This window comes from Pezoporus flaviventris, unplaced genomic scaffold, assembly GCF_033815535.1.
Source record: "Pezoporus flaviventris isolate CSIRO_AGI_PZ_B2104156 unplaced genomic scaffold, CSIRO_AGI_Pfla_v1 ptg000064l, whole genome shotgun sequence".
Lineage (NCBI taxonomy): Eukaryota > Metazoa > Chordata > Aves > Psittaciformes > Psittacidae > Pezoporus > Pezoporus flaviventris.
In genome coordinates this window covers 321,004-338,674 of record NW_026892612.1, presented here as the reverse complement: position 1 = coordinate 338,674, position 17,671 = coordinate 321,004, and the positions used below count along the sequence as shown (strand labels likewise).

The 17,671-nt window shown below is 37.9% G+C and overlaps 1 protein-coding gene across 6 annotated transcripts in view; it reads left to right on the top strand.

Moving 5' to 3' along the window:
- The window catches only part of APBA1 (amyloid beta precursor protein binding family A member 1), a 93,580-nt gene that overhangs the window by 63,328 nt on the left and 12,581 nt on the right, over positions 1 to 17,671 (top strand). For 4 of the 6 annotated variants that reach the window (XM_061470771.1, XM_061470767.1, XM_061470766.1 and 1 more), the window contains exons 4-8: positions 2,881 to 2,920; positions 7,632 to 7,777; positions 12,849 to 12,881; positions 14,009 to 14,095; positions 14,659 to 14,844. In XM_061470771.1, the coding sequence (XP_061326755.1) occupies positions 2,881 to 2,920; positions 7,632 to 7,777; positions 12,849 to 12,881; positions 14,009 to 14,095; positions 14,659 to 14,844 (492 nt within the window). The remainder of the gene's footprint in view (positions 1 to 2,880; positions 2,921 to 7,631; positions 7,778 to 12,848; positions 12,882 to 14,008; positions 14,096 to 14,658; positions 14,845 to 17,671) is intronic. The other 2 variants (XM_061470772.1, XM_061470770.1) reach the window with 1 other exon arrangement.

Genomic DNA, 17,671 nt, shown 5'->3' with positions numbered 1-17,671 from the left:
CAGAATTTGTTTCCAGGCTCCTTAAAATAAAGCTAAATACTTTATTGCTTACCAACACAAAGTGAGATGTGTGAGTAGAAATCACAGTGTGAAAAGAAAATAGTTTGGCATTAAGTATTTGAGTTAGTATAGAATGGCTGGCTCTGTAAACAGAAATATCTGCAAATATTTGGTTTGTTTATCTTTTGTTCTTTAAATTTCAGAAAAATGTGGAACTGTAGTCTAACAAGATACCACATTGTTACTGATAGCAATGCATGGGTTATGTTGCACCATGAAAAAAAACTGATCTACTGTAACTGGAAATACTAATTAAAATGGTAACATTAACTAGTAATCTGTTATTTCTTATTCATTATATCCTGTTGTCAAGGGATAAAAAAGCTTGTAACATGCAGGTATTTGTGCCAGTCTATATTTGTGTTTAGAAAATAATGAAAGGTTTCAAAAGACTTGAGAGTCTCATATTAAAGCCCTTAAAAATAGATAGTGCCATTAAATTTTCATCTGCTGTATTGTTAGCTTGTTAAAGCCTTTAGCATTCTTCTGTATGGATTTTTGTCTCCTCATATATATTGTAACTTTTAGCAGTTTTTAGGCATCAATAGACCTATCCAAAGGAAGAAAATAAACAAGACGCTACTTATTTCAGTTTTTAGGTTGTGTTCACACATAATGTCAGAGGTGGTAAACCAGGTTTCACAGTAGAATCTGTCAGGCTGCTTATTTCCCTTATACGAGCAATAGTTCCTGCTTTAGTACTTCCAAGTCAAGAACAACAGCGGTAAAGCAGCATCATAAGTTTGGGGAATGACTTTTAGGTCTTAGTAAAACCTTTTTTTCTTATATAAATTTTATAATAGTAGGTGGCAATGAGGCTAGCAAGAGAAATGAAACATTAATGACTTTGATAATTCATTATTCATGGATATGTAAAATTAAAAGGTGTAGGTTTCCTCCTATTGGTAACTTTACCTGTTACTTTACTATTCTTGTGGTCTTAGTAGAGTGTCTTTCATCCTAGGTAATGAACAAAAATTGCTTGATCTTTTGTGCAAGGTTTTACAATAAAAGCATATGTGATGACAGTTGACATCTCTCTCTGCCCTGAAAAGAAGTTGCATCAGCTAGTAGACTGCTGAAGAGCTGTTAAATCTGTAGTAACAGGCTGTGTTCACTCTGTTTAAAAAAAAAAAAGAAGAAAAAGAAAATACTTTGGAAAGTGCATCTATATGCATGAGCTGTCTGGTGCATAGGGGATTTGCCTTTTAGGTCTGTCAGAGCCAAATGGTTGAATCTCCCTCTTACCACTGCACCACTAGCACTTACAGAAAATTTTTAAAGCCTGTATCAGTAGGTGGTCCAGTAAAAACATTCATCTGAAGAGATGAAAACGCCAGATATGAAAAGACATGTCAGTGCCCTGACAGAAGCTTAAGGGCTTCGGCAGTGGGAGGTCACTGTTTATTGGCATCTTTATTTATGCTAGTGCAATCTCTGATAGAGAGCTTTCTTGGTTTCGCAGTACAGCTTAGTCAATTTCATAAGGACCAGCAAGTACTTAGAGGCTGCACAGGCTTTGCTGTCCGTCACACACCTTTTGCTTTCATTTCATGAATCTTATTTTATTCAAGATGAGCATCACTGATTGAAAAATATTACTTGCTATTCATCTTCTATTTGTTACAATGGAAAAGACTTCTTCAGATTAGTCAACAAACCTGCCACGTAACTGTAACCTTCCTAGTTTACCTGGCTTTTTCCACCAGTACACAGAACCTAATAAGCTGCCTGACCTAAAAGAAAATAATCTGGTGTATATTTCAATGTATATTGTCTGGATATATACTAGAAGATGTCTAACATATTATGCATTTTCTTTTAATAAAACTGTATTAAGCATTGGAAGAGTTACTGCTGATACAGTCAGTGACAGGTTCAATGTCAAGTACTCACTATCCAGACTTTCCAAAATTCTTACCTGCAACACATATGATAGCAGCTGATATTTCAATATCTCTATTACCACCTATATGTTGCCATATAAAATTTTCTCTGATAATTTTTTCTGTGTGGTTTGATCATGACAATACGGTGAAGTTTACTGAAAGTTATCTTTCAGGTGTTTGAATTGTTAGCCATAGAGTCTTTCACACAAAATAACAGTTGCAAGTAAGGTCTTAAACTGTGTATTTACATATGAAAATCGGTATGTTTTTTATTTTTTTACCTTTTATGTAATTGAAGCTACCAGGTATAGATTCATGCTTGATATAATGTAAACACGGTGGTCAAGTGCTAGTGAATTCAGTTATCCCACAGAATGCAGGTTGCTACCTAAACTGTTGAAATTTAGAAAGCTTTTTAGTGCAAGGGCTGCATTAATGCAAGGGATACATCTAAGAACAATCCTGATGAATAAGAGGGTTAGGGTAATGAGTAACTCAGTTTTCTTAATGAATGGGTGACTGGGCTGATGGTTTCAGCTATGAAAGCCATCTCTTCAGTATAGCATAATTTTATATATTCCTGTATGTATTTATTCTTAGTTGGATGATCCAGTGTCTTTGAGATATGACACATTTTTGCTCAACTTACTGATAGTAAAAGTAGAACATCTATTGGTAGCAATTAGTGTACTACTGAACACCAACAAGTAACTGAAAATTGGGCTTAGTATGTTGCCTGATAAAGATGGAAACCTAATGCATCATTTAACTCTAGTAGGTGCTTAGAGTTTCAAAATACTAAATAAAATAATAAATCTTAATAAGTGGTTGTCTTCCTTTGCTCATTAACTATGACTGATTAACTTTTTAATTTTTTAGTGTATTTGTGCATGCTCTGTTCTGTTTGAAATCCTTTTTGTCTTAATTACAGTCCAGAAAAAGTTTGGCTTCATTTCCAACCTATGTTGAAGGTAAGATGGTTCTACAATTTCCAAATCTAAATGTTTTTTAATATAAAAAAACTCCAGTATTTATAATATATAAAATTTTATTTGCTGAAAAAGAAAAGCTGTTAGGGTTGGGTATATTGATATAGATTAAATTGTATCCAGTCTGGAACCTGAGCTAAATCCTACTATTCTCTTTCAGAAGTTCAGATTTTTTAGTGTTTAATTCATAGTTTCTGTTGTTTTCTGCTGTTTTCTTTTTAAATCAGTATCACTTATAACAGCACAGATTTTTTTATTGTATTCACACAATACATATGAATGTGTGTGGATAAGGAAAATAAGCTTGGCAAGAAGACTGTCGTGCTCTTTCCAGCACTGATTGATTAATCCAGAATTGATTAACTGGATTAATTGGGAGGCCTGCAGATGCTGCTTTACAGCTACTTGTCCTCCAGTTAAATAGTGCTTACAGTCTTAGGGTTAAGGTTGCATTTGTACAAGTGCTTAATTTATGCAGAACAATGTGAAAGAGCAAGTTGCCTACAGCATGAACTGTTGTTAATTTTTTTATGAGTGTCCTGGTACAGTAACTCAGAACCACGCAGCTGCTCAATCACTCCACTTCACTTCCTCCCCTCCACTCCCAGAGGGATGGGGAGGAGAATCAAAAGAATGTAACTCCCAGGGGCTGAGATAAGACCAGTCCAGTAACTAAGGCATAACACAAATCACTGCTGCTGCCACCAGTAATAATAATGATAAGGGAAATAACAAGAGAAGAGAATACAACTGCTCACCACCTGCCGACTGATACCCAGCCTGACCCAAGCAGTGATCTAGCCCTTCCAGGTAACTGCCCCCAGTTTATATAGTGGGCATGACATGCTGTGGTATGGAATACCTCTTTGGCTAGTTTGGGTCAGGTGTCCTGTCTTTGCTTCCTCCCAACTTCCCCTCCTCCCTGGCAGAGCATGAGGCTCACAAAGTCCTTGGTCAGAGTAAACATTACTGAGCAACAACTAAAAAAGTTGGTATTTCCAGCATTGTTCCCAGGCTGAAAGCCAAAACCACAGCACTGCAGCAGCTACTAAGGAGAAAAATGACTGCTACTGCTGAACCCAGGACAATGAGTTTGCGTTTCGAGTATACAGGAAGACTGCATACTGTAAAATGTAGTTATTTTGTTATGAGGGCATGACAGAAGGAGAAAATTTGAAGTTTCATTTGCCTTTTTTTATCCCTGTCAGTGGTAGTTCCAATCAAGCATTTCATCATACATTTCATGAAATGCCAGAAATACAGTTGATACTATACATCATTTAGGCTGTCTTGGAAGTCCTTGAATTGCTTTACAGTGTGCTGTGTCTGTGATTATGTGATAGTTCTCTTTAGACTACAAATTAATCACTTGTTTAGACATCAGCATATAAACTGCATACTTTGGAGTCTGTGGCCGGAATGTCAACTAATGAAGATTTTGTGTATTATCTTGAAACTAGCTGAGATTTGGAATTTTGCAGCAATGAAGGATCTTTCTTAGAACTGAAATTCATCTACTAATGGTAGTCCTGTCTATCAAGGGCTATCTTAAATAATCTTCCCTCCTTAGAAAGAAAAATTATATTATAAACGAAAATTTTCTTAGATATTGATCCAGTGCAAAATTCCTTACAAAAGAAAATATTGCCATTTTTATGCACTAGCAGTACAAGAAAAACTTCTAGCACCTATCCTGCGCTTTCATTCAGATAATAATTTCATTGTCAGAGGTAATAAATAGAGAGGTCTTTCAAAAAGCAGTGCTGTCTGTGTGTTCACCACTAATGAAAATACAGCACATACCTTTTTTTCGTTTTCATATGCTTCCTTCTGCGATCTTTAACTACATCTTTGTCCATATTAATGGCTTCTGTGTTTTGGTCAGAAATCATATTCTAAAGGGGTTTGTACCCTTTATAGTGAAGGGGTCGAAGTGGTGAAAAGGCCTTGACAGACAGAGTAACAAATAGCAACGCTTAAAATGCTGTATGGTTTCAGGACTGGAGGAGTGTACGTATATGTAGTTCTTCCAGATGCATAAATTGCATGAATTTCTCTAAGGAAAAAAAAAAAAAAATTTGTGTCGTGTACTTGGAAGAGACTTATTAATTTTTAGAGTTTTCCAGGTACATAGTATCTGAACAAATTCTGCACACTGGAGATGAGCATCTTAAAATTACTAGTCATAAACTTTAAAATTTAAAGAAACCATAAAGGAGACAAGCTTGCTCGTAAGATTTATACATCTCCTTCTGGATGTATATTTGTCAGTGTGATATCTCCAGTTCTTTCTTCTGTTGTTTTAATCTCAATAATGACTTGCATTTCTCTGGGGCCCCTGCTTATTTTGAGGGGTCATTAATCTCTTCTGTTCTAATTAGAACAAACTTGGCATTCTGAGTTATATTAAACTTTAAGCCCTATCTTCTTATATCTGAAGATGACCCTTGAGCAAATAAAAACTGTTCTGATATTGTAGGGTTTTTTGCTTTCTTCTTAGAGTAATAAAAAGCAAATCTTAAGCGTTTGTTTTATTGATGATAAAATGTGGGCATTTTTACCATTAGCAGACTTTTAAGATTATTTACATTTTCACTTGTTCTGAACATCAACTTTTTTTTCCTTACTTCTGAGAAAACTAAAAGCTTCTTCAGTTAACCAACCTCCCTATTGGAGCATGACAATTTTAACATGTAGCAAGGAGTCAAAATAAAACATTTTTACATATACAGTTTTTAGATATGATTGCCAAACTCCAGAATGCTTACAGATCATAAATTCTGCTTTGTAAGGATTTGTATTGTTAGGCACTGAACACTTCATCACCCTCTAGCTTTCCACAAAAGTTGGTGGGAGTCAGATAATTAAGAAACTGTGGAACTAAGGGAGTTGTTTTGCCATCCTGCTCTCTGTTTACCAACATTATAATTTAACTCTACACTTTACTTCAATATCCTTGTCGAGAATGAGTGATTCTTAAAGGTCTATGGCATAAAAGTGCTTTGCTTAATTGAGCAATCAGTCTTCTTGGTAAGGAGAGACGTATTGTACCTGTAAAGCATCCCTGGGAGTTTGGTCTGCCTGTTGTACTAACTGCAGCTAATGCACAAGTGAGCAAGTGGCTGGTGGCTGTTCAGAAACAGAAAGCTCTCAGAAAGAGAAAGCTGAAAGTGGCTTTCTCTTTCTGTTTATGACTGTAGATCTTAGAATTGCAAGCTTGGTTTTGGTGGATGAGGGGTGAACTGAGTAACTGTGTATGTCCCTTTATAACAGTGAAAGCTCACGGATTTTGCTCCGGGGTGATCCCTGCTTACAAAAGAATGAGCTATTCTGAGAAACAGTCTGCATTAACAATTACAGCTTTTGCTGGAGACATGATGTTTGCATGGTCAGATTTTAGTAGCGGGGGGACCACAGGGATAGCTTCTGTTGGAAGCAGCTAGAAGCTTCCCCCCTGTCCAGCAGAGCCAATGCCAGCCAGCTCCAAGATGGACCCACTGCTGGCCAAGGCTGAGCCCATCAGTGATGGTGGACGCACCTCTTGGATAACATATTTAAGAAGGGAAGGGGGGTGTGTGTGTGTGAACTGTACAACAGTAATTGCAGTCAGAGAGAGGAGTGAGAACATGGAGAGAATCAGCTCTGCAGACACCAGGGTCAGTGCAGGAGGGGAGGAGGTGCTTCAGGCACTGGAGCAGAGATTCCCCAACAGTCCGCAGTGCAGACCATGGTGAGGCTGTGCCCCTACAGCCCATGAAGGTCCACAGTGAAGCAGATTTCCCCTGCATCCCATGGAGGACCCTACGCTGGACCAGATGGTGCCTGAAGTAGGCTGTGACCACATGGAGAGCTGGAGCAGGCTCTTGGCAGGACCTGTGGATGCATGGAGAGAGGAGCCCAAGGAACAAGGTTTGGTGGCAGGACTTGTAACCTCACGGGGTACCCATGCTGGAGCTAGTTTGTTCCTAATGGTCTGCTGCACCCTATTGAAGGGATCCATGCTGGAGCAGTTTGTGAAGAACTGCATACAATGGGAAGGACTCATGTTGACAAAGTTAATGGAGGACTGTCTCCTGTGAGTGAGACGCCATGCTGGCGCAGGTGGAGAGTGTAAGGAGTCCTCCTCTGAGGAGGAAAGAGCAGCAGAGACAACATGTGATGAAGTGGTGAACTGACTTCAACCCCTATTCCCTGCCCCCCTGCACTACTGGAAGGGAGGAGGTAGAAACCTGGGGAGTGAAGTTGAGCCTAGGAAGAAGGGACGGGTCAGGGGACGGTGTTCTCATGATTTGATTTTATTTCATGTTAACGTACTCTGATTTGACTGGTAATAGTTTCCCCAAGTCGAATCTGTTTTTCCTGTGACAATAAATGGTGAATGATCACTCCCTGTCATCTCAACCCACAAGCCTTTCATTATATTGTTCTTCCCTGTCTAGTGGAAGAGGGCAAGTGATAGAGCGGCTTTGGTGGGCACCTGGTATCCAGCAAAGGTCAACCCACCACAGATATTTTGAGCATTTGGTTGGTATTTTGTACCTTTGAAGGTTCTGGTTGCTATGCCATCATGCTAAACTGAAGTATTTTAGAGGAGGATTTGCAGCCATCAGGTACAAGCTCAAGTTGTTGAAGTGCTACTGGTTTGCTGTGGTTCAGCATGATTTTCTTCAGTGACTGCTTTCCTGTGTTACAGTTCCTGGACCTTGTGATCCTGAAGACTTAATTGATGGAATCATTTTTGCTGCCAATTACCTTGGCTCAACTCAACTGCTTTCTGATAAAACTCCCTCCAAGAATGTGAGAATGATGCAGGCTCAGGAAGCTGTCAGCAGGATCAAGGTGAGGAATAATCCCTGCTGCTTCTCATATGGGTGCTTTAAGGTTGTGAGTATAAATTTACTGTGTATGCAATGGCTTTTTCATGTGAGGTTATCTGGAGTTTCAGAAAGGTTAAGTGCCTCATTTTTCTTTCTGCAAAAATAAATCACGTATTTAAAGCTGCTTTTGGAACAGGATTGATAAGGAGAAGTTACCAAATAGTTTTAATTCCCTACAGTAATACTTACAGTGCTGTGTATGTTAAGCCAGAATCTGAAGTGAGTGGTGGTCTAAGTTATATATTACTTGGATGTTGAGGGAAAATGGGCTTAGGGTATAACTAGTAAGTACTGCAGCTGCTTCTGGCTTGGCACTTTTGAAGGAACTGGTAGTGTGTTAATTTCTGCAGTTATTTTTGACCCTGCTATGGGTGCTAGTTTCTCTACCACATAATTGCTATGAGCTGATTTAGAAAGAAAAGGAAATCCTGTGATGGTGCAGAGATGTATGCAAAAAGATAATTTGGCATGTGGTATGTTAGTTTTGTCCATTGAAATTAAAGTATATGGATGAAGTATTACATGGTTGTGGAAGACGCTGCAGTATTGCCACTACCCATACATGACTGGATGGTAGGCACACAGCTTCATCTTCTGCTAATTCAGCTAACCAGCACAATCTCAGCTGAAAGTTTTCCTTAGTTTAATATCTGTGTGTTCTTCTTTTGTATAGTTTATATTAGATTCCAACTCAGACTCTGTGTGCAATTGCATAAAAGAGAGAGAGAGAGACAGCATGTTATCAGCATGGCTGTTAGCACTGTCTATTAAGTCAGCTGATCCTTCTAACTATTCCTCCAGATGTTTTCCATGCCAGGTGTACAGTATGGTCTGTGTTTGAAACTTTGACAGGGAAGCTCTACCTAGAACTGTTGAGACACTTCCAGAAAATGTAATTTTGTTGATGTTCAAATACGTAAGTTCTTATAACCTTGTCTCTGCAAATCACTGACATCTAGCATTTTCAAGGAGGCAGGGATATAGCCTCTGACAGATAAGTCACTTTCTGGTCTCTCTGTAGAAGCTTCCACAGACTTAAGCAATAATGGCCTTTTGAAAAAAGAACCATTTATCCATATTCATTGGAGACTCTGAATTAAGTGACATGTTTTAAAAGTATTTTTCACTCAGCTCTCTCAACTCTGGCAGGTCTTGGTGGGTTCTTCACAAAACTACAGTGGAGACTTCCCCTTACACACTGTGCTTCTTTACTGCTCTGGGTGCAAGTAAGGCTGTGCCTCTCTAATAGTCCCCTTGGCCGCATGGTAGAAAAAATGTCTGATTTGAATGCACAGGAAACTAAAGGTAAGATAGAGAAAGGAGTGAAGTAAGGGCTTCAGTGAGGCAGGGTCTAAGAGGCTGAAAGAAAAGATTAGCATCAGCTCTTATAGGAAACTGGTATAAGGGGTTGGACCTGGGGCTGGACAGGAGGTTTGCACCTAGGAGGTAAAGCTTGTCTGGGAGTAGGCAATAGACAAAGATTAAAGGGATGTACTAGAGAAAAGTGGGACAGAACTGATTCAAAGCAGGCCCAGGAGGTAGGAGAGTGTAGAATCTTTCCCTGCTGCTGTTTTTCTTGGAAAATCATTAACAAAATAAAGTTCTTTCTGAGGATTCTGTTGTGCCTCAGCACTGCTGTGCCCCAGATCAGAAGAAATCTGTTTAGCTCATTTTACTCGCAAAGCTCATAATTTATACATCCATAAAAATCAGCAGGCATGCATGTTCTTGGTTGTAGCAAATTTGTCTTGGGATGGAGGCCCAAGGAGTTGCATTGTTAACCAGGTGAGACCCTAGCTGGTATGCATAATTTTCTTAAACTGTAAGGGTATTTCGGCAAATTACTGGCTTACTGCATGGCACTCAATACCATTGTACACTGCTTTTCTGATTCCAGGTGAAGCTCAGGCAATGCAAATTTACCTCCCTGTACCTTAGCATCTTTGATTTATTGGGGTTGGTTTTGGCTGGTTTTGTTGCTTATCACCATTAAAGCTAAACTTTTGTATTGAGAAATTCATTATGACAGATGGGAATTCTTGCTGCCACATTTGTCACTGCATAAGATAGCCTTTAGCCCAAATGTGTAAAATATTCCTTACAAAAAGAATATAATACTTGTGCCCTACTCATGTTTGTTTACAGAATGTGTTAGGTGTTGCATGTGAAATATTTCTCTGCAGTTAAACAAAGGTTCTTTATTAAGAATGAACTTTTAAAACTTTGCAGACTTGAAGTTAAGAGTATTAAAAAGGTGGGGGAAAGCTTTGTTTAAGGCCTGGTGTGTATACATACCTTCCATGTGAGCATATTTTGAATTTAATAATCTCTATGATGCTTTCTTTTAGCAGAGCCTTCAGACCACCTATTCATTCATTTAGAATATGAACAGATTTTGAAAACAATTCTTCATGCTGCTTCTTTAAATAAGCAGCTATCAGTTAAAAGTACAGGAGTATTTTTGCTTGGGTTTTCATCTCTGTGAAGTCCAGCTAAGAGATACACTCCTTTGAAGGCACTCATCAGATGTAGCTATTTCATATTTCCACTGGGAGGTACTTTTAGGAAAGGGATTTCACCATATTTATTTTCTCAGATAACACAGAAAGAAGTATCTTTTTACATTTTACTTGGAATGCATCCATAATACTTGTAACACAAAAAAGTTGATGTTCATGGCTGCAGTTCACAGCTGATCTGCGTTGTAACGTTTCACATGTGAACTAAAGACTAACTTTCCTTTTTATTTTTCATCAGCACATTTGACCTGTGTGAGAGGTTTGAACATTTTTAGATAACAACTGATTTTATTACTGAATGTAATTAAAGATCTTACCCATATGTGGAGATAGTTTAATACTCTCCACATTTGGTTTGCTCAGTGTTATCTTGGTGTTCACTGAGTGGCAGTACATTTTTTGTACAGGTTAAATGGGCTTGAGTATATTTAAGACATCCTTGTAGCTTAAATGGAAGCTTGCTGGTTCTTCACAATCTGTAATTTTGGAATTGCTACTTGATAAATAATTGCATTTTATTTACCTTGAACAAAAATCCTTATCTCTGAATATTAAAAAAAAAAACAACCAACAAACCAAATGAACAAACAAAAACCACACACACAAAAAAAATACTTTGTTTAGATCAGGTAGTTTTGGGCTGGGTGTTTTGGTTTTTTTTCCAAAAATATAGAAGGAGTCTTTTGATCTAAATTAATAAAATAATGTGGTGGTAAAGAGGATTTGTCTGATAAAGTGTCTTGCACAGAATTATACTAATTTGTTTTCTTTTCCCACGGGCCTTAACTTCTTTTCTGACATTTTTGTGCAGTGTTAAATCACTTAGTAAAATTTTTTGTTCCATTTCATTACCTTAGTGTTACTAAATATTTGAAAGTCAGAAAGATGCTTCCATTGTAAGAGCAGAATTTCATTAAATAGACTGATTAGTATATTTTGATTAATCTTTGATTCTCCATTGTAAGCCTCTAGCTCAAGGATTTTTTTTCCTCCTTTTTCTTCTTTTTTTGGCCTGTGTTTTTCGTCTTTCATGAGACCAATCACTCTATGAAGTTTGGGCGTGGAGGAGCACTGAAGTTTGCAGGGAAGCTTGATTTTAGAAAGCAATTTAAATGCTTTTTCTCATGTGTGTCTCCCCCTTGTCCAGTGTATTATTCACTTATCCAGCTGTTATTCAAGATGAGTATATTATTTCTGAGTACCAGTGTAATTAATATCAATGTAATGAAGAGCCTGCAGCATGAGGCAATTCTAATTGCTTTTGCATTATTTTGTAATCACCAAGCTATCAAATATTTTCTTAGTTTTAAAAAGATGACTAAAAGCTAATGTGAAAATGTTTGTAATTGCAAATAAGCAGCACCATCTCAAGTTTCAGTAGCTGCTTTCAGATTTATTTAGGCAAAACCTGACAGATTTAAGTTGTGAGCATCAGTATAAAACATTTGATGTGCCTTGTGATTCAGGCCTCCTGCTTGTTCTTCAGAAAAGTAGTTAGCCTTGAATCACTGTGAAGCCTGTAATAGTAAGCCTCCTTCCCACCACAAGTCTGACTTAATTAGCTAAGAGGCTGTTAACCCTTGGAAGTAAAAGGGTATCTGCCAGCCTAGTGAGTATTGTATTTCTTTAGTAAGCAAGTCTGTAAGTTCAGTTTATCGTGGTTTGAATTAATTATTGCAGGACTGTAAAAATGGGGCTTATTTGTGTCATTACTGTTACCACAGTAGTAGCACATAAATAATCAGTTTGTTCAAAGGAGTTGATACATCTCTGGATATAAATCTATTAAACTACCTATGGACAAGAAATTTATTTTCAGGTGTTTGTGGAAGTGAAGCACATGCTCCACTGCCTTCTTGAAAAAATGTGGTAGTATGGACATACCTTTGTGCAGGTGTCACAGGAAACCCTGTTGTCCAAATATGCAGTGCTAACATTGGTATGGGTATATTTGCACAGAAGGAAGGGAAAATAGAGGTGAAATTTACCTTCTGCCATTTTGTTTCTCTAGGACAAGGTAGTGTACTTTTAGGGAGATTATTTTCTGAAGATTGTTTAAGCAGGAGAACGTTAGGAAATTTGAGTCTAATTCTTTAGATTCTAATTTTAGAATTCTAATTTGTTAGATTGGAAAATGGAATAGTAATGGTTAAGATTATTCTCTCACGATTTACAACAGTGTTGCTTCAAAAATAGTAACATGCTTTTCACTGCTGTAAATGAGGGAAGCTCTGGGTTTTTTCCTTTAAAAAACAATCCTTTTGTAGTCTTCCTGATTCTTTTGGTGCAGTTTCTTTTCAGTTTTAAAGTAACTGTGCTAAAATTGAATTTTTTTATTTTTTATTTTTTCTTAAAAAATAGTAAAGGAGAAAATGAATCTAAGCAGGGACTAATTTAGAGCACCTAGTAGTCTCTGAGCCCTGGCATTAAGCATGCAGATTCCTGCTTGACTTGGAGTCTCTGTAAGTTCTTTTCTAACTATTCTCCTGTCTCTGTTTGTTCCATGCTAAGCAGATGGCCCAGAAATTAGCCAAAAGCAGGAAGAAGGTGCAGTACAAACTCCATCAGCTTGATGTTATGCCTGTTCTTTTGTTTTCTGGGAGGGTTTTTGCTTTTATTTTGTGTTTTTATTTTCTGCATCCAGCAAGGTTCTTTTAGATTTATTTCTGACCCGCCATGCAAGTTAACATTTCTCAGAAATCAGTTGCCTGATTGGCCATTTTTTGTTGCTTATCATTAGCCATTTCATGTTAGAAATAGAGTAAAGATTGGATTTATCAAATGGTTACAGACAGTACCCAAAATGCGTACTGAAGAAGCAGGACTGCCATGGCAAATGTTTTGACTTATAAAATGGTAGATTAAAAATCAGTCTTTTTAATTTTATTTTATTTTATCTTTTTATAAGAGTGCTTTGATTGACAGATGTGTCAAATTGCTGGATGCAAAAAAAAAAAGTTTGTGTTTACATACAGTAATACGTGGAGATTGACTCATACTAGTAATAAATTTAATTTAGAGAGTTTTTAAGTATGTTTTAACAAATCTAATAAAAAAAAATATTACAAGTGTTTGCTTCCAGTTAACGAAATACGACTTCTGAAGTGGGTTAGTGCTTAAATAGTATATTGTCTGACTGTGAAGATCTTCTTAACAGAACTCCATTATGAATTGCATAAACTGTACCCACCTGTGGTACAGGTTTTTCTACTGTTGTTTTTCCACTTGTCAGTCACTGTTAGGTCATACAGAAATTCCTCAGGCAAGAGCTGCTGTGAAAAAACTCCTTTTTCAGCTACGGCTGTGTGAAAAAACTTCATTAAGGTGGGATTTATAGGAGAATCATTTTGATTATTATGAAATCTTTATATAGTTCATATTGCAGTCAGATATAAGTTTACTGAATGAGGAAAAATATCATCAGATATAATTTTACTGATTGAAGAAAAATACCAGGGAAGCTTTTATGAGGTTAACATTTTTTTCAGCTAATATTGACTATCATATGTATATATAGTTTCCATATCTTTGTGTTTAGCTTTTGCAGTCTAATACTCTTATCTTACATTGCTGTTCTGGTGAGTGTGTCTTAGTGCACCCCTGTTTGTGAGCTAACATCCTCAGTAATTAAGTTTCCTAATGTGTTTGTTTGACTCTAATCTATTTACTTGCAGGCTCCAGAAGGTGAATCTCAACCCATGACTGAAGTGGACCTCTTCATTTCTACACAGAGAATAAAAGTACTGAATGCAGACACACAGGTATATAGACAAAGACACCTTTGTCAGTATTGTGGTAGTATGCTACTGAAAGAGACGTTCACCTACCTGCCAAAATTTATCATTCAAAAAGTGCTAGCTTTTGTATTTCCTTCCAGGATTTCCTAAGAAAAAATCCATGCTCAAGAGCAGTTACTCTGGTGTGCCTGTGTAAAAATTATTTGAATTTGCGGGTTAGCTAATTGCAGTCAGCCCATTTTTTACAAGCCATGGTGCATTAAGTATTGATTGCGTCCAGAGTAGCCCAAAATATTTGGTTATGATAATATGAAGCTCATAGTCCTTTGTACATACATGCCTAATGTATTCAGGTTCTGTTATTGTGGTCTTTATGTGTTTTTCTGTAGAAAACACAACTTTCATTTGTAAAGTTTGCTCATTGTTTTATTTCTGGGAAGTGAAGCTCTTGTTTTCTATCAGCATCCTCTTGTATTACAGACGTCACTTTAACAAGGGTCTTACATTGCTGTTTGCTTTCATAATACTGTGTGAGCAATAAGAACTTTGTTGAAATGGCTGCTCATGTTATTATTTGTATTCCTCAGGAAACCATGATGGATCATCCCCTGCGGACCATTTCTTACATTGCAGATATAGGAAATATAGTTGTTTTGATGGCTCGTAGGCGAATGCCGCGGTCTAACTCCCAGGATAATGTGGAAGCATCTCACCCTTCCCAAGATGGAAAGAGGCAGTACAAAATGATTTGCCACGTCTTTGAGTCTGAGGACGTAAGGAATCATTTTGTCTTGTAATATTCTAGGGGTGAAAGTGTAAGCCCATTTTGGTAGGCTTTAAGTTCATTGAAAGTGGTCCTGTTTGTTATTTTTACTGCAACCAAATATTTCATCTAAGCAGAGGAGCTTGCCTTCTGTTTGCATGTTTGGACCTGACATTTTACTCACAAAATTGGTGCTCATAGAAATGGTTCCCAGTTTTAAGTTCTTTTAATGTCTTCCAGTAACAATGAGAGGAGGGCCCAGTTGCATCAGCTTACAAATATCAGCTCAGATTGTACATATGAGGACATAAATCTATCAGAGATGCTTATTTTCTTAGGGAAGAGTGAGGGCACCCATCACTTGCAAACAGTGGCTATATATATCGCATACTTACACATATTCATAGCTTTTCCAGGAACTAATTATAATATTTGCATTCTAATTATGCATGTGCTTTCTTGCTGAGTGAGGGTCTCTGGTGGTAGCAGAGAGTCTTCCTCACTGCATTTACTGAATGGGCTCAGTGCTTGCACACTCTGACAAGTGCTAGTGCTGAGTTAGCAATGGGTATGTCCTTTCTTTATTCTGTTCCAGTCTCTCTCCACACTGGGTGCCACTATTTTGTCTTGAAGGCTAGCATCCTTGATATTATTTACTGTCTCCTTAGTTGTTATCAGTCCCATGATGTTCCTTCCCTTGTCAGTCAAATATTCCTTTCCCTCTACGTGTTAGCAAGTTAGAACAGTTTGCTGTATTTTACTATGTTAGTTTAAAGCCACACACACTACTGTTAGTTTAAAACTATGATTTAAGCCAACAGTGGTCTGACTATGGTTAGACTTTCTGGATCTGTTTCCTAGGTTGCTGTTAATACTTTGGCTACCCAGAATCTATATTTCCATTTGGGGATCACTGATACTATGATTTGTCGCTGACATCACTGCCAAACAATTTGTTTGGGTCAGCCGTATTTGTGTCAGATGTGATCCTCCCTCTGCCACTGGATGTTGGCCTGGAAAGGACATGCCTGTAAATCCAATAAAAGCATTGCTCAACGATGTGAAAATATCATAGGAAATTGTAGGAGATTATATCAACTCTTCTTAGCCATGGTATAGTTCACAAATAGTTTGCAAAATCAATCTCAAATACCCAAATGACCCAAGAAAGAGAATGTAAACACTGTAGCACCTGTTAGCAGCAAGTAGATGGCTTCAAAGATCTTGTGCATTCAGTGAAGTGAGTCTGTTTGTGTTATAAAACTCACGTATTTATCATTGTCACTGTTTCTTCTGCTGGGACAGTTGGGTATTTAGAAGAATTTACCCAGTAATTGACATAAAAGCTGTAAGCCCTTGAACAGGTGTTGACTAGAGTGTGTCTCTGCTTGGAAGAGGAGCACATCACCAAATTTTCAACCTTATTTAGAGATGGATCTTCAAAAGAGCTGAACCCTAGTGATATGTCCAAATGCTGAGTGTCTAAATGGGAGTTATCGTCTCCTGGGGAGAAAATGTGTATGAATTCATACATGTGTATGAATTTAAAGTCTGCATTTCTTTCCTCACTAGGTTACTGAGCTATAAATCTGTATTTTTCTCATTTTCTTGCTGTCTTGTTCTCACTGTCAAAACTGGGTTGATCTGAGAAATGGTAAAATACTACTGGTCTAGGTACTGGCCTTTTCAGCACTGGCAATCATGCTGCTCTCATCAGCAGGTTTAATGCTAATTTAAGTTGCTTTAAGATACAATCAACTTTTTATTTCTGAATTGGGAAACTTTTATTCATTGAGGACCAAACTGAAGTTTAAATGCAGCTAGCAGCCTGTAAAAAAATACACCTGAGCAGTATTTATCAGCATCACTCCCCCAGGCCTGCCTTGTCAGATGTGCAGCTCTCCTCTCTTTTTCCCATCCTTTGCCACAGCCAGCACTGCGTTCCAAGGGACTGTTTCAGTATATATTGAGGCCAACTTCTATGCACCACACAGTGCTTGCTGCATGTATTGCTCCAGTTACGCACTCAGTACTACTGCTTTCCTGTCCTGGCCATTAGCTGTCTCTTGCAAACTATGATCACTACCTTGAAGAGAAGCAGCCCTCTTGTCATACTGTTTCCCCTACCTTGCATGACCCAGAGCTTTTCCTGTGTCTGGCTTGTGCACAATTTCTCTCACATTGCTGCAGATCTAGAGCAGCTCACGATGGGAGCAGTGCGCTGTAGTGAGTGGTGCATTTGGTGGCTTTAGGTGCAGAGGTTATTGGAACCTGCAGGTGCTGAAGGGTGCACACAAGACAGGCTGAGAGGGAAAGGGAGCTGGCAGAGTCATGGGAACTGGAGGGAGGGAAACAAGAAACATAGGTGAAAGGGGTTAAAGGAGGTAGCATGGTGGAGAAGATGTGTGTGACTATTTCCAGTCACTGCAAGGTCACCAGTTGCTGCCGTTTTCCTTTTTCATCTGAGACTGAGGTAAAATCAATGAATATGAATTTTAAAGGAGGGTAAGAAAAGGAGGGAATACCCTCTTAAATGTGGATGTGTGTTTTCTACTGGACATTTTAATTTTCACTGCTGGCTTGTCAGCGAATGGCATTGCCTCTGCTAGAAGGGAGAGCCATCTGGGAGGTGCATATGTGGGAAGAATTGTAGGTATGAGCTACAGTGACTATAGTGAGTATACATTTACATTTATACTAGCAGTTCTCACCTGTGAGAGGATGGCTTTATTTATATTTTTCATTTGTAATTGTTTAGCAGGCTGGATTCATGGCACAGGTGAATGTGTTGATATTTTGTGGGTATTTTAAATTAGTTTTTAACACAAATATTTTTA